At 44.6% G+C, this 23099-nt stretch overlaps 1 protein-coding gene across 10 annotated transcripts in view; it reads right to left on the reverse strand.

Moving 5' to 3' along the window:
• The window catches only part of LOC119658882 (RIMS-binding protein 2), a 307235-nt gene that overhangs the window by 121669 nt on the left and 162467 nt on the right, over positions 1–23099 (reverse strand). For 9 of the 10 annotated variants that reach the window (XM_038066659.1, XM_038066667.1, XM_038066666.1 and 6 more), the window contains 4 exons: positions 17724–18210; positions 4704–4821; positions 4444–4589; positions 4168–4365 (listed from right to left, as the gene is read on the reverse strand). In XM_038066659.1, the coding sequence (XP_037922587.1) occupies positions 4168–4365; positions 4444–4589; positions 4704–4821; positions 17724–18210 (949 nt within the window). The remainder of the gene's footprint in view (positions 1–4167; positions 4366–4443; positions 4590–4703; positions 4822–17723; positions 18211–23099) is intronic. The other variant, XM_038066664.1, reaches the window with a different exon arrangement.

Consider the following 23099-nt stretch of genomic DNA (forward strand, 5'->3'; position numbering starts at 1 on the left):
TGCAAAGTTTTTGAAAAGGCGCACAGTCAAAAGCCCATTCAATGTCCGCGAACACCTCCATCGCCATTCACCATTCAAAGTTGCATCCTCTATCTTTGTAACCAAAGAATGGAGAGCAGACTCACAGTACTTTCCACGCTGGTAAGCATGTTGATTTTTATTAAGTGGGTGCGACCTAAGTGTGTTTCCACGAATGTGACGCTCCATCAGTCTCTTCAAACCCTTCAGTAAGAATGAAGTCAAACTGATCCGTCTGAAGTTCTTTGGATTAGAGTAGTCATCTTTCACAGGTTTTGGTATGAAGACTACCTTAACTTTTGCCAAGAGGAAGGCACGTAGCCCAGAGCGAGAAAAATATTTCTTAGAGGTTGCTTTAAGTGCTCCATAACCTCCTTTAGCATTGCTGGATAGATGCCATCCATGCCAGGTGCATCGAAATGTTCAAAGGACAGTATGGCAGCTCTCACCAGGTAACATAGGTAACAATCGCTTTTGCAATGCGTGTTGAAGGTGTTGCAAGAACCGCCAACTCTCCCCCTACCACTTCTCTCACCCGTTCTCCCGGGTGGTGTACTTCAAGGATGGTCTGTACTGATTCCAGTCTGGAGTTCGTAAAAGTACCGTCGGGTTTTCTAAGAGAATTCAACTTGTCCGACTCATCCCTTTTAAGGACTCTGCTCAGCCTTGAAGTCTCTCTCTCCCTAGTTCCTCACAGTACGCTCTAAAGGAGTCTCGTTTCGAACACCTAACGAGCCTCTTATATTCATGTTGTGAGCTCCTGTGCTTACTAGAGATGTTGATACCCAGTATGTTGAGTGAGAGTGAGTCGGGAATATTCCCACCATCGACAAGAATAGATTGTGAGGAGCGGAGAGCACATAGTTTATCCGAAAGGAGACAGCATTGGATTTTTGAAGCATTGAACTGAACACGATTTGCTTTGCCCCAAGCAATAAGAAATGACTCAAACATGCTTTTCCGGTTGACACGCAATGTACCACGAAGAGAGTCAGCCAGCGAATCGAACGAATACGCGAAGTAAGGGTGCCGTCATTAGCCACAGCTTTCCTGATTGGATTGAAAGTGCCACATAAGAAGTCATTAATGAAGATGAGAAAGGGGGAGGGTGGCAGAACAGCACCTTGAGGTACCCCGGCATTTTGGGGATGAAGTTCTGATTCAACACCATCCAATACAACCCGAATGGAACGGCGATTGAGGAAGCTTTCAATCCATTTGACGAGTTTGTCATCAAGACGAAATGCGCGAAGTTTGGCTAGGAGAGCAGGGTGCCATATCCTGTCAAAAGCCTTTGAAATTTCAAGGAAAACAACTTTGGCCTTGCCATGATTATGAAGAAAACGATTCCATTTTTGTGTAAAACAAAACCTTATTGAAATCGGTTTACTGTCTATCTGTCTGATTTTTTTTCTTTTTGAGGAGGTGGAAATCTGTTGTGTGGGATTTTTACCCAATAAAACCGCCTACGACCCCGCCCTACCCATGGAACCACCTTTAGGTATTACATCACGGGGCGGAGTTAGCTTATTCTAGCTAGGTCTCCTTCAATCTACCCGCGGAGTTCGTAATCGTACCTTCTTCACTTCTTCTGCTTTTCGCAGTTTATACTAGATTACTGCGATCATGGAATTGATCGGATTCCAGTCCTTCTGGCAAGCTACCATTCTCCAGATAAAATTTTCTGGTGATAGCACTTCACCTACAGTTTCCTCTAGGTTCCTCCTTTCTTCCACGAACCTAGGATATTGGAAGGTATCCAATTATATCCAATCCAATTTATACCTGTACAGGTATTGACAGTATCCTCCATGGGCGGCGAGAAACTGGGTGAGATTATAATTGATATCCCCATGCTTTTCCTCTGGCTACTCCCCGATGAAAGGGATCAACCTGTAAGTCCAACGACCCTTTTCTGACTGGTCCCATCGCTGTCGACATCTGCTTATGGATCTCCCCCTTTCGACTTCTGCGATAAGGGAGAGATGGACCTGGTGTTATAAATGTTCACCATTTCGGTTGCCAGGATATCAATCTGCATTATTCCCGAGATGACGAACGCTACATCATCCGAGACGGTCCTGAAGGCAGAGCACACCCTTAAGGCTGTCCTTCCGTAAACCGTACTCAGTTTTTGTGCATTGCCTAAAACATGCAGCGCTTTTCCCCAAACTGGGACTGCATACAACAAGATAGAACTCACCACCATGGCTATGAGCAGCCTGCAAGTATGCCGCGGGGCTCCTAGGTTCGGCATCATTCTTGCCAGAGTCATACTCGTGGTGGATGCTCTTTCGCAAGTATGTTCTATGTGCTGCTTAAAATTGAGTTTTCCGTCTACCATCACTCCCAAGTATTTGATGGCCGACTTGGACGACTGGGAGTAATCTATTATAAATAACCCGCTACAACATTTTCACCATAGTGTCTAGAAGTCATATGGGTCTATAGCAGGATTGTTTGCCTGGAGGTTTACCAGCCTTATGCAGTAGCACCAGATTCTGTCGCTTCCATGATGCAGCTCCGCGAACATATCCGATGTATATTTGACGGCACGTTTGAGGGCCTAATTCGGTATGCCGTCAAGACCGGGACTTTGTTGTCACCTACTCGACTGCCGATCTTCAATCGCTCGTCCCTGGTGACTGGTGGAATCGGCGTCACGTTCAGGGGGTGCTGGTAGGTGTCAGTACCCCCCTCTTGCCGGGGAAGCAACCCCTGGATTATTTTCAACAAGAGCATAAGGCACGTGATTTGCGGAGATGATTGGCCTCTGAATCGCCTTGTCACGATTTTATAGGCACTATCTCACGGGTTTATGTCCGTTTCGAAACAGAGCTCCACATTCCCTCTTATCCCTCTGTTTGTCCGTCTGTCTGTCTGTCTGTTCGTTACACGCATTTTTCCCGGAGACGGTTGTAGCAATTCACACCAAATTTGGTGGAAGGGGGGGAACTGTGAACGGGCACTCGTACAGTGAGTTACATCATTCTACATCGAATTTAAGGGGGGGGGGGATCCCCATATTGGCAAAGGGGGATGTCAATTTTCTTTTCATCAAATATTGTCATGTGGAGTATCAAATGGAAGGTCTCGATTAGTACTTTTCGAGCCCGGTCTTAGTTTTGACAGTTGTTGGAAAGGCGAGGGGTACGGGGGTCGAAAGTGATGGTTTCTTTTTCTCTATAAAAGAAATACATAAAACCTTTTATACCTGAAGCGTCCAGCTTCCGGTTTCCCGACTTGTTTCGGTATAGACTGGACATGAGCTATTTTCCAAGCTGATTGAAAGATACAGTGAACTTGATGTGGGAAAGTCTGAAATTAGTTTGGAAAATTATGAATTTGGTTTGAAAGATTCTGAATTAGACTTGCAAACTCTACATATGTATGGGAGAGTCTGCTGCCTTTTATGTGCGAAATAAAGCTGAAATGTTCGGATGGTTACGATTTAGATGTCATGTACGTGACAATGGACAACATTTCTTTCTTTAGGATGAGCATATTGATTGTATCTTGTATATATCTCGGAGGTTCGAAAAATATGAATGTTTTGAATTGCAGCTTTCGGTTTTTTTCGTGTTTTTGTTGGGATACGAAGGTTGTTGCTCCAATAGTGTATTTTTCGCATCACACATCATAAGCCTCTGCTGCTTATCTGGCATTTTCACATAGATAATAGTCAGTTATAGCCAGGTACCATAAGATTGTATCTATTCACTTTAGGGCTTCTTAACGGTCGCTGCCAATGATTTTTGGATGACACCTTTCTAGTATTACTTATTATCTCATCACACGAACTGTTTTGCACCCCCGGTTGGCAATTGCCTCTCTTCGAAATAGGTTCTTTGTAGGCTAATTTGCTCCACTGTAAAAGTTTCTATCTTTTCCTCTGAAATCTAAAGGTAATCTTACTTATTCGCGGATATCTTGCTGGCGTTCGGATTAATGATTACATTCATGGTTGAAAATGAGGAAAATGAAAAGAAATCCTGACATGTCTCTCCACAATAATAAAACAGAATAGTATTCTAACATTTTCTTGGTGACACATATCCACAGAAGCACAACATCTTATTGAAGTTTCCTTCGGTTACTGGCAAACATTCACATTGATAATAACAAAATTGTACCATCGCATTGACTCACCAGTATCAGCGTCATCCTCGGTCTGATCTGGTCCCAAATCCGTTTGTGTTTCACTCAACCGCGCCATGTCCTCGGACGTGTGAGTCAGTAGAGGGTTGTTAGGCGGCAACGGTGGCAGGGGTGCAGGGTCTAAAGGCAAATCGTCGGCATCACGTAAGGTTGATAACACAGCCTGATGGAATTCTAATAAATCATCGCCTGGGAAATGGAAAAATGAAATGATAATGCAATTTAATGTGAATCAAAAATGAACTGCAGTAAAGCAAGATGATCTACCGATAAGTCTTTGAACAAATGAAGCTGGAACCAACCCCCTTCGTCCATCTAACAATTCGGCATCGTAGTATCCACCTTGGGGCTCACCGTTGCCCCAAACTAACAAGTAATCTCCGGCGCATAAAGACAATTCGCCTTCAGATTCTCTGAAAAATAATTTTGAAATTTTGATTTTGCCTTTTTGATCATGATACAAAATAACTGTCGGTGAAATGAAGCCAATTTATTAGTTTTAGCTAGAAAATTGGAAAAGTTCATACTCTGGTGGATCGTAGGAGAATCGAGCTATGAATACACAACATCGTCCTTTGCCAGGTATGTCAAGCATATCAACTTGTGGTTCGCCGGTTCCATTCAAGGGAAAGCCATGTGTGCGCGCTATGAAATATAGATATAAGATACATTAGTTCCGGTTTAGCGTCAGGGATGGGAATCGTGTGTTGTTTTTCATAATGTCTATTTACATACATATGTGGTTTTATCTAGTGCGGTTGCTAGCCCTGTTTCTACTGTAGGTGGGGTTCATCCTTCCATAAGGTGAAAAGCATGGAGGATGACCGTATTCTACTTATGTGTAATTGAAACGAAAAATGAGACGCCACAAGGGATGAAATGATCTACTCATGCCCTACTAGCAAGTTTGGCAGTTGTTCCTTAGACTGTGGTCTTTCCACATGTAGGGAAGGTCGTTTAGGGATGTTTATAACGTTAATAATATTCTCTGCTAATTAAAAACATGCTGGTCTGTTTGGTCTTCACACGAGTACCGTAGATGAGAGGGACTAAGAACCGAAAAGTATCTTCTGTGGAATCGACGTATCTAGGTTCAACTTTAGACCTTCGAGGGTACTTTAGGGACGTTTTGAAAGATTATTAGTTTCTGCAATCACAATTATTATTTCAACACGTGTACAAAAGTATTGCTACAGGCTTGACCTTCAGGTGTCCGATATCTTCATAATTGGTTGCCGGTCATACCTGACCCAAACCCGAAACATGGAGCAGCCACTGTCACTATCAGTGGTAGTGACCTGCCCAGAATTGACCAATTTAAATATCTCGCGTCAATCAGCCAATGGAAAACTGCGTTATGAAATTACTTCACGCGTTAACGCAATCTGATTGAAGTCAGATTGCGCTTGAGTTTTATTTTCATCACACTTAACGCTGTACTAACGAGCGAGACAAATACAAGCCGAACACAGCTACCCATGACGGCTGAGATTCGAACCCAGAGCAGCGAGATTGGGAGGCTGACGTTCTACCCCCTCAACCATCGCGCTGTCAAACGAAAACGTCAGCGAAGGAAAATCTAAAACTGGCCGCAGTGAAGTCCGCCCTGTCGCCCTCTATGGTTCTGAGTGCTTAGGCTTACTATAAAAGACAATGAACGACGCTTCGCAATAATGGATGTTGCGCTGCACTAGCGGACAAATACGCTTTCAACAGATCCGAAGTGAGGATATCCGCGATAGATATGGGGTTGCACCCATAATCTTTGATCTTCGTTATTATGGTCAGGCAACTCGTGTCAAGATTAGTCTGAATATTGAGTAGTCGATGGTAGCGAAACAACGATGACTTGATACGCTGGGTGGTAATTTGAATGTCTCATTCAGATTAGGCCTTTTACAGAAGAAAATTGCGTAACCGACCATAAAAAGCCATTCCCGCTTGTGAACGAGGTAAACGGGCCAAGAAAACTGAAGGAGGTAGGAAAGCTCTAAAAGTTTTAACCGGTTTTAGGCTTCGGTTTTTTGATCTTGTAATTACCCTTTGGTATGGTATAAACCAGCTGCAAGTATAATGTAAGATCGGCGGCAGAATTTCTGGTTATCTGGCTATCTATATATTATATTAAAGTTTAAACATTCAGTTTTTCTCCTTTAGTCTTTGTCCAGTTCGCTAGCAGGACCGCCTCGGGATCAGATTCGCCACTTTATCATTAATGGCGCATCAATTGGTATCCGGTCTAGGCCTGCCTTAGTAAGGAATTCCAGATATCCCGGGTTTGTGCCAGATTCACCAATTCGATATCCTTGGCCTACTCCAGTACTTTCTCTGAAGCAGTGTCTGCCACGTCTTCTTTTCTTACTATGTATATTACCATCATAGATTTTTCGGGGCTGGATCATCTTCACCCCAACGTATTAAGTGACCAGCCCACCCGCAATCTATTAAGGCGAATTTTATTCACAACGGGACGGTGGTACGGCTCATTCATTTCGTCGTTTTGTTGATTACGGAATTTCAAGGGGGCCAAAATTCTTCGGAGGATATCTCTTTCGCACGCGGCTAAAAGTTCGGAATTTTTCTTGCTGTTGTCAGCATAGGCCAGTAGTTGGTTGGATTTGCATCACGGATAACTTTTCCCAGGATGTACGATAGGTCATCCCCTTGGTTTACACTGTTGCTAGTGTTGAATGGTTTCGAGAGTGGTCCTGCTGTTTTTACCTGGTCGTGCAAGATGATTAGGGTCAGCCTAGTCAGTCTTATCTATTTAGCCGGGATATACGGATATGGAATTCTCTTATTGCCGTGTACAGTTTTACCATGGAGGCTATGCTATCATAGGCAGCCTTGAAGTCGATGAAAATATGGTGAAACTCATGACCATATTCCAATAGTTTTCTCATTGCTTGCCGCTCAGGGAAAATTTAATCTCTTGTTGGTTTGCCTAAAGTGAGGTCTCTTTGGTATGTACGGCGCTATCCGGCCTAGCAATATGGAGGAGCCTTTATATTTAACTAGTTCGGCTTCAATTGGCACTTGACCGTTTATGGTTCTTAAGTTGAAGAATTGCATGGACTGTTTCTTCCATGATTGGTGGTGGCAGCATATGCGCGTCGTCTTCTTTTGTGCCGCCGATGTTTTGATTGTTGAGCAGTCCATCAAAGTATTCAACCCATTGCTCCAATATGGCTACACGGTCGGAAATCAGATTTCCCTCTTTGTCTCGGCAGGATGAACATCGAGATGTATAAGGCTTCATCTTGCTGACTTATTCATAAAAGTTCCGCCCCTGGTGCGATAGCTTTCTGTATTCCTCGAGTTCACAGACTTGTTGGTTCTCCGAAGCTTCCTTTTTCTGTCTGCCAAGTCATTTCTCCACTCGACGGAGTTCGTGATAGGCCCCTGTGCGAACCCGCATCCCTTGAGAGTGCATCATTGGGCGGTGTGTGACATTCATCCCTTCGGTCGCTAGCTTATATTCACCGACGAATTAGTCGTTCCGACTTTCCTGGCCGTATCACTGATACCGTTCTTCATGTGGTTGGGAAGATCAATTAATAATAATAATAATTGTTGGCGCAACAATCCATATTGCATCAGGGTCTTGAAGTATATTAGAGCACTTCATTCAAGACCACAACGGTACACTACAATAGTACACTGTTGTAGGCAATGTGGTCAGCATTGCGCTCGCCCGAGATTATTACCCTGATTTGACTCAGGTACCCATTCGCAGCAGAGTCGACTGGTATCCGACGTCAAATCACGACACAAATCCCACTGCCAGCAGTGAGATTTGAACCGCGATCTTCTATTCGACTGTCTTGCGCTCTAACCACTCAGCTGTCCGGACAAAAAATCCATTGCCAATGTTTAATTTCCAGGACTTCTGTTAACTGCAGTTGTTGCGACACTTATCCCCTGTAGGTGTTATGAAGAATTTTGTTATGTCCCAATGAGTCTTTTTCGCTGGCTCCTAGAAGGTATCCTCCTAAGGCTCTGCAGTTTCCTCTGTAGGGGCGTGAAATGTTTCGAAATCTTACTCGCATGCGCAGGGTGCATAGCCGTTTCCTTATGTTTTAAAGGTTGATAGCACCAGGTTTCATTTTTTGGCTTACTGGGACACCTAGGCTGACTAAGAAATCCAGATAAGATGGAAATGGATTTAGTAATAGGTATTGGCTGACAATTTTTCAATAATATTTGGTTATTTGGAAAGTCATAGTCAAAGTCAATTTCATCTTTGTTGTCATGACATATGGAGGCGACCAGTTACACCAAGTGGTTCATCAACTGCCCAAGGTATGGGACACCAGATCAATGCCTGACGATTGGCAACGAGGTATTATTTGTCTCATACATAAAAAGGGAGATATCACCCAGTGCAGCAATTATAGAGGTATCAAGTTGCTGAGTACCATCTATAAGATATTCTCCGCTATCTTGTTAGGATGGATAGCCCCATACGCCCAGAACATCATTGGCCTATACCAAAGAGGTTTCACTCCAGGCAAATCAGCAGCAGATTAGATTTTCTCTGTGTGGCAAGCGATGGAAAAATTGTTGGAATATGGACAACAGTTGCACCATCTATTCATCGACTTTAAAGCTGCCTATGATAGCATAGCCAGGGTAAAACAGTACACGGCCATGAGAGAATTCGGTATCCCGACGAAATTAATAAGACTGACTAGGCTGACCCTGACCAATGTGCGAGGCCAGATAAAAGCAGCAGGATCACTCTCAAGACCATTCAACATCAACAATCGCCTAAGACGAGGGAATGCCGTATCATTCGTCTTCTTTAACCTGGCCCTTGAGAAAGTGATCCGTGATGCTGAGGTAAATGCAAGAGGTACGATCCTCTTTAAATCCACCCAACTACTGGCTTATTCTTACGATATCGACATCAAGGGAAGAACCACCCGAGACGTACAAACTGCCTTCATCCAGATCGAGCAGGATCGGAGACTTGGGTTCTTATCAAGAAGAATTGCGAACTCTTAGCCGCGTTCGAGAGAAGAGTCCTCCGAAGAATTTTTGGCCTCCTACATGAAGATGGACCATTCCTTAGCCTACATAATGACGAAATCTATGAACAACACCATGATCGTCAGGTTGTGGATAAAATCCAGCTCAATAGGTTACGGTGAGCGGGTCACTTAACCCATATGGATGAGGATGATTCAGCCCGGAAAGTCTATAAGGGCAATATCTATGTTAGAAAAAGAAGACGAAGCAGACCCTGCCTAAGATGCAGCGATGGCGTAGGCCAGGACCCCAAACAGCTTTTAGGGATATCAGATTGGTGGACCTTGGCGCAAAACCGGGCTGTCTGGAGTTCCTTATTAACGCAGGTCTAGACCGGATACCGGTTGTTGCGCGTTGATGATGATGTCATGACATACATGTGTATATATTTTGACAGCACGGCTTTTCTGTCAAAATGCGCTATAAAATCTAGAATCTCGAAGGCAACATTTTTGACAAATTTTACATTTCTCCGATCTTATTGAGAAGATACGAAAGATAGTTAAGCAACAAAAACTTTAGCATTCGAACTTGTCTTTAGGGTAGTGACAAGGATTTGGATTAGTTTTTTTCCCCAGCAAGAATCGCCAATTTTATGAGCCTGGGATCATGCCAATACTAGGTATATGGCAGCAGATAGTGAACTGAAATAGGGAATATATAATAAAATATTTATACACTTTGCGGTCGCCGTATCAATGAACGCTGCTGCTGCTGGCCGACTATAATACTAATGAACCACGCCTCGCACTAATTGCGATGAAGGTGTTATGATGGACTAGTGGCGTAACACACAAAGTTCACATTCAAAATGAAGAAAGCGCGATCAATATGGGTTTGCACTGATCGTGGAAAATTGCAGGATAGGCGTTCTGCGTGGTATAGTTGTCTACCTCGCTCCTATGAAAATTTACTAACCAAGATTGATCTGAACATCGAAGTCGATGGAAAAAGACCAAGAGGCCGGCTGAAGAAACCGTGACTTTATACGCTGGATGGTGATTTGAAAGCCCCGCGGCTACATCTACATCAGGCGTTGAACAGAACAAAATGGTGGAATTGATCAAGCAAAGCCGACACTACTGAACGAGAGAAGACTAAAGAGGAAGATGAAGAAGATTTATACACTATAAGTAAATTGTCCTTCATTTCACCAAAAAACAATTTACTTTCTCAACGACTCAAATCAATTTTTACAAATATAAAGTTTCTTCAGGTGCTTAAGCAAGACCTCGTTGCCTTAGGTTTGAATCCTGGTTATGTCACGGATTTTTGTATTCATCTTTGCATTTGCCTCCACCTTCCTGGTATAGGTTTTGGAACGTATCAAATGTGAAGATAATGAAATTGCAACATAGCCTCACTGAATATATAGTTGCCAATCCACCAGTTGATTGGCATTGTGTGTCAACCATGCCATCGTTCACAGATCGCTGATGTGTACTTCAACTTTCCCAGGACCTCCAGAGAACAGTGGTCTGCGGCAAGTGATTCTGAGGCGAACTAATGGTTGGCTATCTTCGGGCACTGGGTTCCGTTGCATTGCGTAGTCAACAACGAAATGTTTGGCCCCTCCTTGTGACCTATCCATTGCTACTTCCACCATCTGATCAAGTCGGTCATACCTAACTGGCTGCATTCTCTGGGTTTGGAAAGAGGGGCAAGTAGAGTCGGACTGAAGATGAACACCAACGTCTCATGGGTCAACGCACTCTTCCTATCTGTATTAAGGGACAGAGTATCGAAAGTGTTAATCGATTTGTGTATTTACCAAGTGTTGTTTCTGCCGACGGTAGAACCAGATTTGATGTCACTCGACACGTCAACAGCTTTAGAAACACCTTCGCTACCTTGTCTAAAATTTGGAAATACAATTATTTCAACACCAAAATCAAGTTGAGATTTGAGAAATGGGGGTAAGTTGCTCTCCATTTGGTCTGGTTCAACATCAAGTGGATGTGGACTTAGGATCCCTCATATTACCTCTCCCCCCCTCAAAATCTAGCTTTAGCCTAGCTTAAGCTCAAACTATTGGCGATTTAAACTGGGAACGTCGTGTTTTTGCGATTATAGAAAGGAACGTTTTCTACCTGTTGCCACGTTCGGTCACGCTACTCTCAGGGAAGACGTGAGGCAGTGCCTGATGAATTGCCTCTTCCCTGGACGAAACCGTCAGCCTTTCTTTTTTTCTCATCTAGATCAAGTTGAGATTTCTCCGTGCTAATGTTCTTATTGTGTTGCTGTATGGGAAAGTGATCACCACTGTTACTCAAAAGCTTCAGCCTTTCGTCAATACTTGTTTGCGAGGTGTCATTGAAAATGAAAAGGGAAAAATAATAGCGAGAAAGGAGAGCCCGTGTTGGAGGACTATGGCCCAATAAGGAGAGAAGAGAAGAGAGAAGAGAAGAAACATCAATATCAAAGCCTCTACTGCGGAACCTCAGAATCTTTGCCAGGCATCTCAATATTGTCTTGAATAGTGCGTGCAAACCCTTTTGTTGAAGCAAAATCTTTCTCAACACAAAAGTATCTGTCAGATCGATAAATGACCCCAACAGCTGAAGCAAGTCAACCTTCGGCATTTTGACAGCTCGAACTATCTGTGCGTCATTTTGGGAAGTGTAGCTTTAATTTCACTACCCACTTTTAAATAGAGAAAAGGAGGGGCTTGAATAGGCTTAACAATACTTGGGAGAGTACCAAGTGTCTTTATTTTTGATGCAAAAGGAAGGGGGAATCATTTATGTGCTTTCACAAGGGAGACACTGCCACTAGTGTTTAGAACTCGATCGATACATTCTTTGTCGACCTATATCCGCTAAAAAGCGACCTTCACAAATGGTCTTCTGCTAAGTGCCATTCGGACCATAAAGCCCATTGGCACGAATGGGTCGTGGCTTTCGAAATGCAACTTTCTCCACTTGGCTTAAGATTTATTTGAGGATTTGCCGCCCGACGGCATCAATTCCACGTTTCCCTCCGTTCTGAGTGAAATCATGGAAGAAGCATTGGGAACGATATGCCGGTGAACCGCAAGATGCGCACTCCGGCTGAATCCAACCAAAACGAAGCTGGTGTTATTACCACCAAGCCAAGAGTATTGAAATTCTCCCCTCTCCCCCCAAAGTAAAATATTTGCGAACTGATGGTTAACAGGGTTTGTGTGAGCCTTCTACTCCAGTAAAAGAACTTTTGTACGGCAATGGGGTCTCCGGCCAAGGATGGTTGTCTGGATGCACACAGCCGTACTTCATCTCATCCTAAAAGACCATTCTATTGTATGGTGACAGACGCTGTGCAAAAAGTATAACAGAACAAAGTTTAATTCAAAGGATCTCGTGTGCAGCTAATACTAGGGATCTGCAGTCTTCCCTGAGAGAAGCTCTCAATGTACTCTTACACCTCCAGATTAGGTACTTTTAGGGTGTAATGCTATCAGACTACGTGAATCCGAACCGAAGTACTTTGGGAACTCTTGGCATTCTTTATGGACAACGCCTCACAAGTCGAACTTCACGAGGAACTCTGCTGTGGACCTTCCAATCAAGGCAGAGAAGACCGGCGACATATCTTGTACTCAATGGTGACAGTTTCTATGCTGGTGTTGTAGTGGAGAAACAGTCTCGGCAGTACGGTCGAAGTGACTCTTGTTTGGCTTTTCGATTATAGAAACATATTGGGGAATGAACGGGTTGACGGACTGACCAAGCCGGGGTTGGCTCTTGGCAGTCCTTTGGGGGCAGAATCTGTGTCCTGCGGACGACTGTTATGTGTGGAATCTACTCGCACTACTTAGCAGCCGCAGGCCCAAGATGACGAATGCTCACCAGGTGCGTCCAGTCAAGGAAGGTTTGGCACGTCTATAACAAAAATTGAGCTCTTGTACCAGACGCGTGCGAATACGTACAAGATTATGGCAGTCTGCATGGGGTACTGGCCTATAGGGGACCATGTCCCCTGTCTTGGCACACTCTACGATACGAATTGCCGAAGCTGCGGAAAGGAGGAAGAAACTCTCAGGCACTTTTGATGATTGCTCATCTCTAGCTAAGGCCAGGCTAGGGACATAACTAAACCATTTTTTGAGGACTTTAAGGAGATGTCTGACTGCAGGGTGGGAGAGTTGCTATTTTTCCTGGATGTTAAGGGCTGAACTTTACCTCCTTGTTTTTACCACAGCTGTCGTTGTCTTAAAAGTTTGTGGCATCAAAAGGGCGCACCTGACTAAAGAAAGAAAAAATCCTCCCTAAAGTTTGTAATATTTCATTAGGAGGAGTATTTAGATCTCGATGTGAGCTACTGTTTTCTATGAGCCAAGGTGAATTTGTTATTATTCAAAGGTTTTTCGACTTAGTTAGTTGGAATTATTTGATGTTGCAAATAGCTGAATTCCGCAAGTCCAAATACACTCATCACTGCAAAGCGGCTACAAATCAAAACCCAGTAGCAAAAGAACACGAGGAAACGAAGAAGGACTAGACCGTCGGACTCTGCATTAAGCCAAATGTCCAGAGGTAACCAATGCCCGGATAGGTATCACCTCTGTAAATGCTCGAGGCCAAAATTCTTTCCGTGGTGGAAGTCGCCGAGCAATATCCGAGGAAATCCTTTAGCAGCCGGATAATCAAAATTGGAGGGGTAGTATGCAGGGTAGGAATGCGAATAGCCCCACCAAGTGGTACAGGAGTATGGAGTATGGACACTCGTCAGCAACTTGCAAGGGACCGGAGCATATCGGAGGCGAGGTAGGCCACCAAGCGAAGCTCTGCAATAAAAGCGAAAGTTGTGTTCTCTGCAGGGATCGTGGCGCACACACTGCGGACTCGGGACGGTGTCCAATCTTTAGGGCAGAATTGGAAAGGGCGCATTTTATAAATAAACATGCACTCGAGTGCAACTATTCACCATTTACCCAAGGCTGAGGGATTGGGTTCGTCTGGATTCGGTGTTTAGGGATAACGTTTTTTAGGGTTTACCTGACGCCTAATCAGATGATGCCGGACTTTCGACGCCGCCTTGATGTTCTGGAAGACGTCGTTTCGGGTACGAAGGCGAAAATCGGCAAGGCGGTGATTTTAATGCTAGAACTCTTGAATGCTGCATGCCTCAGCCAGACTCCAGAGGAAAACGGATTTTGGAAATGGTGGCGAGAACCGGGCTCGTAGTTTTAAACACCGGATCCAAATCAACGTTTCGACGCTCCCCCTGCCTGAGAAATGTGGTGAGGGTGAACATCGGGAAGTTCGTCGCAGCTCTTCGAGCAGGCAGAACAGTTTGGAGAGCGCTCCGGGGGGTGGTAGTGTCGCAGTTGGCACTGTCGTAAATTCAGTGTACGTGTTGATGTCAGCAACGGGCAAAGCGTCGAGGATTGCCCCTTTCCACAGTGAGAGAGCTCAAAGAGGCGGTTCTAATCATGAAAAACAAGAAGGTGCCAGGTCCTAATGGTAACCCAGCTGAAGTTTACAAACTGGTGTTATGTCAACGGCCAGACTTACTGCTTGGAACGTTCAACGCTTGCTTGAAGGAGGATATTTTTCCTTGTCGCAGGAAGGTGGCCAGACTCGCGCTGACCAGCAAGGGAAAAGGAGACCCGGAGTTGCGATCCGTATACCGTTCGCTGTGTTTGCCTGACACAGCCGGAAGGGTGATCGAAAAGCTCATCAAGAGTAAATCTCGACGTATAGTGCTCCTCATGCATTCAATTCCCTAAGATAGACAGATATGCTAGGCTCATTAGAAAACTCATTCCACGTGCTAAGCTATCTCTTGCGGATATTGAGGGATTATCTGAAAGCCCGTTCACTGCTATATGAGACGTTAGAGGATGGATGGATGACTGTTCATGGTTTCAGCCTTACGCTGGAAAAGTAGTCATCTTGACAAGAAAGAAAATCCCGACCCTGCGTCCCATATCGATCTTCGAGTTGACTATAGAATTAAAATCATCGGTTAAATACCTTGGTTTAATGCTCAACTCGAAGATGCGCTTCTTTGAGCAAATCAAAGCAGTCGCGAACAGGGCTGCAACTGGAGTCTCGGCCTTGAGCAGGCTAATGGCGAATTTTGGGGATCCTATATCTATATCCTTAAGTGCAGAGATGAGGAGCTTTGCGAGTGGCGCCTGCTTATCAAATAGTCTCAGAACCGGCCGTGATGGTGGTCGCGGGGGTGATTTCCGTTGCCATGCCGCCATAAAGGTGAAATCTTAAGGGAGATGGGTGCCCGTAAAGAACGTCAACGCACCCTTACCGAGTGGCAAGGCTCTTTGTGGAATGAGCCAAGAGGTAGATGAACTGCGCAGGTCATCGACAATTTAGACCCGTGGCTGAACCAAACGCACGGTGAGATTGATTACTTCCTAACCCAGCTTACTTTGAGATGACCAAAATGTCATCTCAACCTCAGCATTTTTGTTGTACATGTGTGCAAAAAAGCCTCCGCCCACAGAGCATATTAAGGAAGAAACAACAGTCGAGTTGTTCCCCTTCCCAGAGAACTAGATAATAAAATAAGCAAAAGGGATCGCGAAAATGCAATCTTCTTCGTTTGGAATCAGAGAGCAGAGATGAATCATTGTGGACGAAATGGCACAACTTGTAACTGACTACCTCCGTAATCCATCAAGAATTCATCTTACTCGCCACTTGATCCCTACGAAGAAGAAAGAATGTTTAGTTTTTCAAATTCTAAAACGAAGAAATAGCCGTTTCACATAAAGGTAGGGAAAGACATTCCTCAGAAGCTCGGACTGCAATACCTTTCAGCATTTAGCCAGAAAGGTCCGTAGATCTAGAGATTTCTGAAAGGCAATCACCTACGAGAAGTTTAGTCTCAAAGACAAACACAGCAAACGGCTAGCCCTTGTGGTATTCTACCAAGGATAGGGCAGGAAACTCTCCGTTACAAGGGTGGGGAATGACATTGAGGCTTAGGAACACTTGCTCCCGGGGGAAAGGCGTGAAACCTTAAAACTAGAAATGTCAAGACAAGTGTACGTGACACCACCAAACGAAGTTGTGAACCGGAATAGGCTATCTTCCACTGAATCAAATTACTGTAATAACTGTAAAGGAGAAATATTAGGCCTGATCCAGGAAATGTTGGGGCCCACGTTGGGCGCCATTTGTAATAAAACTAATGGAAAAATGATGGTCAAACGACCATCCTGAGTGGCCGAAGACGACCTAGTGGGAAGAGCTATCCGAAAAACCTAAAAAGTTGGCGAATTAAGGTCCGCCCGCAAATGCTGAAGCTCCATGAAACTGCTCGGTTAACACATTCTTGCATGCTTTTGTGTTAGCCAGGTGCAGGGGAGGCGGTCCTTTGAGCGATCTGATCCCCCACGTGTCATATGTTCAAAATTGACGTATCTGCGTGGGTCCACACCGGATCTAAAAATAACGCAACGAACAAGGGAATTCGCGACGGCCTAACGAAATAAACCAGAACGCGAGCTAAACCTCGACTGCGCCCGTGGAACTATAAGCCTCCGGCCCCTAGAGTCGCAATCGAGAGGGGAGATCCACGGCGGACCACAGTCTCGATCTTGCTTCAGATGATTAGTGGCTACCATAGAGGCGTGCAAGAACGTGTCAACTGAGCACTTTGATGGAGTTTCAGTATCTGCGGGCGAACCTTCACCGTCAATTTCGCCAACTTTTTAGGTTTTTGGGATAGCTTTTCTCTCTAGCTCGTCCTCGGCCATTAAAAATGGTCGTTTGATTATCATATTTTTATTAGTTTCATTACAGAGGTGTTCAGTATTACCTGCACAGGATTGGGAAGGCGCGATCTCCTGATTGTGTGTTCTACAATGGAGTGGCGGACGACGCTGAACTGACCTTTTTCTTTTATGAAAGTTGGGACGGGTTTCGTGTAGCAGCTTTATGCAGACACAGGGGAGCACTCTCCAGACAACATTTTCAGAGAGATGCTGAAGAGTTTTGCTCTTCTTAGTCGAAGAAGATAGGATTCGACCGGCGGAGAGTCCGGATGGCAAGGGGTTTCTTGAATTCCCCTCCCTCCCGTTGGTTAAAGGAACTCCCGGAATTGAAGGCTTCCAAAGCCGGGAGAGCGGGAAGGCTAGTCCGAAGTAATGTGTCAAACGATTCCTCTGATGACAGGGAGGTGTTTATTTAGAAGTCCGACAGCGTAATTAGTTGAAGTGGAACGTAGCCCCATTTGTAAATGGATTGAAATTAATTAAATTTTATAAACTGAAGCAAAACATTTGAAAAAATCCGTCATATATTGTTATAAGGACAAAATGGGCGTAGAGGAAGGTAGAAAATCCACTAACTCCGTCGCAGTCTTCCTTTGTTCAAATTTAATCATAATTAAATAAAATTTTCCGGTGTGCTTTGCGAAAAACAAAATAATATTTCAAAAGCCTATGCACTGAAGGCAGTCTAATATCCTTTTCGAGTTATATTCCTGAATTTGTATAGGCTATTAAAATATAGGCTCTAAAATGTGCAGCTGCATGCAAAGTAGAATTGTTTAGTTTGGATACTCACTTTCTAAGTCCAGTCCTCCTAGTCCAAGTGATCGTGGCATATAGCTGGGATTCACAGAATCACTGAAGCCATCCAGGCCCCAGTTACTTGGTGGTGGAATTGGCGAGCAGGGTGAACTCGCCCGGTTACCAAAACGCCCGACTCCCAAATCGATTTCGTCCAACGGTTTCAGCTTCGATGTCAGAATTGGATTTGAGTAGGTCGTATACGAGGTGGACCCTCCAACTCCGAAACTGGGAGGCAGAGCACTTGTCAACACACTTGAGGGAAGCGTTCCCATGGGAGGAAACATTGATGTTGCAGCTGTTGATGTTCCTGCTAGACCGGTCCCGAGAACTGTCCCCACTCCACTCCCCACCACTCCGCTTATAGAGGGGTGCGTATAGGAGGGCACGACGGGGGCTCCGCTTAGACCTAAAGAGTAACTGGCTGATCCCGATGGTAGATTATATGAATTGTGAAGTGACAGGACGGGCATTGTTGTGCTCTGAAATTTGTTTAGTTGGCGTTTTAAATGTGTGTGAGTGTTGTATTTAGGTATATGAGATGTATATCTGTTCAATATCATTCTAAAATTTCCAAAGCAAAAGAATAATCAAATATGACTGGGTGGGGCTGGTCATTTTCAAGTGTTTCGTGGGATGTGCTTAAAGTGTCCAACTAACGATAAAATCAATTTACTCGTGGTGTAGTTTCATGAGAAAGGTGGTAATGCTAATTCAATTTAGATACAATCTAATAGAGTGACTCTACATTGTTACTTCAAGTAGGGGAAGCATGCTACAGTGCTAAGACACGAGAACGTGGAACCAGTTGGACTAAGTCAATCTCCTCTCGAATTCTAAACATCACAAAAGAAATTCTTTTATGCAAATTCAATTTTTACGTAAATATTACTAGAATTACGGACCAATAAATTAACACTACAAGCTTTTATCATATTTCTCACTATGTCACTTTCATACTGAAAAATTGAAGATTTCAAATGACTGGAGTTGATGAATTTATATACAGATATCCATGAGGGTGATTTTTGTGTCGCTGAGCATCTTCACAATTCCGGCAGACGCAATTTTCATATCAATTTTCTTCTTCTTTGGGTGAATACCATAAAATCACAGATGATGGATAAATGAAATGAATGGTCCTCATATTAAGAAAAATATTTTCCCAGATAAAATCAGGAAAAAGTTTTATTTGTAGATTATCGCGAGGATGTAATTTTTTTCAAATTTGATTTGATTTTGACCTCCTTGGGTCCTTGGGTTATTAATTGACACTAATGAGTAGTGATAGTTAAGGCAACTACCGCTGACTTAAGGCGTATATCGATTAAGTTGTTAATTTTAATTATAGTTATTTCTGTTATCGATAGGATTTCCAGAATGAAAGTTATTTTAAGGGGGTCATCCCGTCTGTTTTCCGCTTTTTTAAAAAAAATTTTGTGAAGAACTGGATAAAGATACAAATACGAGTTTTTCACTATATGTTCATTAATATCTTGAGCATGCGTAGTAATTTTTTCAGCCCGATAGCATAATTCATTATTGCAATACAGAGCAATTTATACACCCATCTCCAAAACGAGGTGCTTTCCTGCTGCCACGCTAGAGGGCGCTGGGATCATCTTAAAGAAAAAAATTAAACGGTATTTTAACGTGCGGACTTAACTACAGTCCGCAAACTAGAATTAAATTTCTTTAATGAGCAACAAGTCTCAAAACTAAGACCGGCTTCGAAAAGTACTAATCGAGACCTTTCATTTGATACCCCACATGACTATGTTTGGTGAAAAAAAATTTTACATCCCCCTTTTACATGTATGGGGACCCCCCTAAATCTCAACGTAGAAGGATACCAATCACTGCATGTCTGGGGGTCCACAGGTCCCACCTTCTCACTAACTTTCGTGTCAATCGGTATAGCCCTTTCTGAGAAAAGTGCCTGCGACAGACAGACAGACAGACGGACGGACAGACAGACAGACAGACAGACAGACAGACGGACAGACATCTTGGCCCTGACCCAGAAGAACTACCTTTTATGCAGCTTGGGACTAAAATAGTTGAGCTGTCCGAATTCATCAAGGACAAGCACAACGTACACCAAGCCATTAAGAACATGGTGAGAGCCATCAGGGTGCTTTATAATAGGTCACAGGAAGAAATAAGAAAGCCTAAGGAAAAGCCGGACATCCCAGCCTCAACAGTGTCACAGGCGACTCAAGTGACACCCAAGCACAAAGTCGCCGACCTTCGCTCAAGTAAAAGAGTGAGAGACAAGGAGGGGGAAGCTTTGGCGAATCAACAGGCCCCAAAAAGGAAAAAAGGGGTCTTGACCAGTCCAACAAAGGGAACTAAAAGTTCAGAAGGGCCCAAAGTACCAAAAGTAGGAAAGTCGGCTAGCGAACCGAAACTGAAAGAAAATAGGAACGATGGTTGGACTAAGGTCGTGAATAAAAAAAGAAATAAGAAACCAAAGGTGCGAATTCGCCCGGAGGCAATTGTAATCTCCAGCAGAGGACATCTAACATATGCGGAGATACTGAAGAAGGTGAAATCTGACCCCGACCTAAAAGACCTAGGCGGAAATGTTAGCAATATCCGGAGGACCCAGAAAGGTGATCTCATGTTTGAGCTGAAAAAAACCCGGGGTAGGTAAAACTGACGACTTTCGTAACCAAGTTTTAAACTCACTTGGGGAGAATGTCGCGGTTCGTTCCCAAAAACATGAGATCTATATTCAGTGCAAGGATCTCGATGAGGTAACATCCAGAGAAGAGATCTGCACTGCCTTGAAGGAACAATTCAAGTTGAAGGATTTCAGGGAAGAATCCATCGTGAGTCTAAGAAAGGCTTATGGCGGTACTCAAACGGCCACAATGCGACTGCCAGTGGAGTCAGCGCAGAAGTTGTTGGCCGTGGGGAAGGTTCGGATTGGATGGGTTGTTTGCCGACTAAGGGAACAGATCTCCTTAAAAAGGTGCTTCAAATGCCTAATGTTTGGACACTTCGCGAAGGCATGCACTAGCGGCATCGATCGGTCCGATCGATGTCGAAGATGTGGGGAAAAAGGACATATTGCCAAGGAGTGCAATGGAGACCCCAAATGCATTTTGTGCGAAGAAAAGGAGGGAAGGGATAACCGGCATATTGCCGGAAGTGGGAAATGCCCAGAATTTAGGAAGGTGTTAACTGCAGTGAAAAAATGAGGTTAATACAAATAAACCTTAATCATTGCAGGGTCGCACAAGATTTGCTTGCGCATACCACTTACGAATCCGCAATGGAGATTGCTATCATTAGTGAACCGTATAGAAATCTTGACGGTGCTGTATGGGTCACAGATTCGACTGGTGGAGCGGCGATATGGGCGTGCGGTCGTCAAGCCATACAATATAGCATGGGTCAGGCGGCTAGAGGCTTTGTGTGGGCAAAAATAAGCGGTATATTCATATATACCTATTACGCCCCACCGAGCCTCACACTGCTCGAGTTTGAAGAGCTGTTAGACGATCTTGTTCACGATGCAAAGGGACGGAGTCCAAAGGTGATAGCCGGTGACTTTAATGCGTAGGCTATCGAGTGGGGCAGCAAAGAGACTAACGCAAGGGGGCGGCGCTTATTAGAAGCATTCGCCCAGTTGGATGTGGTTCTGGCCAACGAAGGCGATATAAACACTTATCGGAAAGGGGGAACTGGGTCAATTGTAGATCTGATTTTTATCAGCCCTGCGTTAGCACGTGACATGTCCTGGCAAGTTATTGAGGACTTCACGTACAGCAACCACCAGGCAATCACCTTTGAACTAAGGATGGAGCCACAAGGCAGGAGACCCGCACCCCGGAAGCCGAAATCCAGAGGAACACCAGGATGGTCTGCCAAAGCGATGGATGAGCAGACATTCATGGAGGTGTGGCTAGACTTGCCTAGCAAAGCAGGCACCTTCACGGATAGAGCTCTCCATGTCACACAGAGCATCTCTAAAGCATGTGAAGCGTCGATGCCTAGGAGATGTTCATTCCACACTAGAAGGCCCAATTATTGGTGGAATAGTGAACTTGCCAATCTTCGATCGATTTGCCACAGGGCCAGACGAACGGCTCAGAGGGCAATAGGTAGGATCGATCAGGGGCAAAAGGAGCATGCCTATAGGGAAGCTCGCAAGAACCTCAAGCTCGCCATCCAGCGGAGTAAGAGGGAATGTTTTAAGGGGCTCTGTTCGGAAGCGGACATAAATCCGTGGGGTAGCGCCTATAAAATCGTGACAGGACGATTCAGAGGCCGATCGTCTCCGCAGATCACGTTCCCTATGCTCTTGTTGAAAATAATCCAGGGGTTATATCCCCAGCAAGAGAGGGGTGCTGACACCTTCCAGCGCCCCCTAAATGTGACGCCGATTCCACCAGTCACCAGAGACGAGCTGCTAGAGATCTGCAGTCGAATAGGCGACAGTAAAGCCCCGGGTCTTGACGGCATACCGAATAAAGCTCTCAAACTTGCTGTCAAAAGTAGACCGGATATGTTCGCGGAGCTGTTTGAAACGTGCATGTCGGAGGGTATTTTTCCTGCACCATGGAAGCGGCAGAAGCTGGTACTATTGCCTAAGGCTGGCAAACCTCCAGATGAACCGTCCTTCTATAGACCCATATGTCTTCTAGACACTATGGGGAAAATGTTGGAGCGGGCCATTTATAATAGATTACTTCCAGTCGTCGAGAGCCAAGGGGGCCTTTCAGATAGGCAGTATGGGTTCCGGAAAGCCAGATCAACCATCGATGCCATCAAAATGGTTACTGGCTTGGCCGAAAATGCAATGCACGGAAGGGGTTGTACCAGCAAATATTGCGTGGTGGTGACCCTAGATGTGAGGAATGCATTTAACTCGGCCAATTGGAACCTTATACGAAAGTCTCTGGCGACGATTGGTGTTCCCACCTACCTCGCCGCTATTATCGATAGCTACTTGAAAGAGCGGACACTCTGGTATGATACCTATGACGGATCCAAAGAGTACGTTGTCTCCGCGGGTGTCCCTCAGGGCTCTGTACTGGGCCCACTACTGTGGAACATCATGTATAATGATGTGCTCAACCTTCCGGTTCCGGAGGAGGTGGTGGGTTACGCCGATGATATAGCACTGGTTGTGGTCGCAAAGCATCTCGAGGATGCTGAGTTGTACTCAAGCGAAGCAATCAGTGTTATTAAGGCTTGGTTAGAGAGTGCTGGACTAGCACTCGCGGAGGAAAAGACGGAAGCGGTCCTCATCACTAAGCACCGCAAAAGAAATTACGCCTGCATTAGAATCGGGAATCGTATCATCACTTCCAAGCCGGCCATCAAATACTTGGAGGTGATGATAGACGGAGGACTTAAT

Source organism: Hermetia illucens, chromosome 6, assembly GCF_905115235.1.
Source record: "Hermetia illucens chromosome 6, iHerIll2.2.curated.20191125, whole genome shotgun sequence".
In the NCBI taxonomy this organism is placed as follows: Eukaryota; Metazoa; Arthropoda; class Insecta; order Diptera; family Stratiomyidae; genus Hermetia; species Hermetia illucens.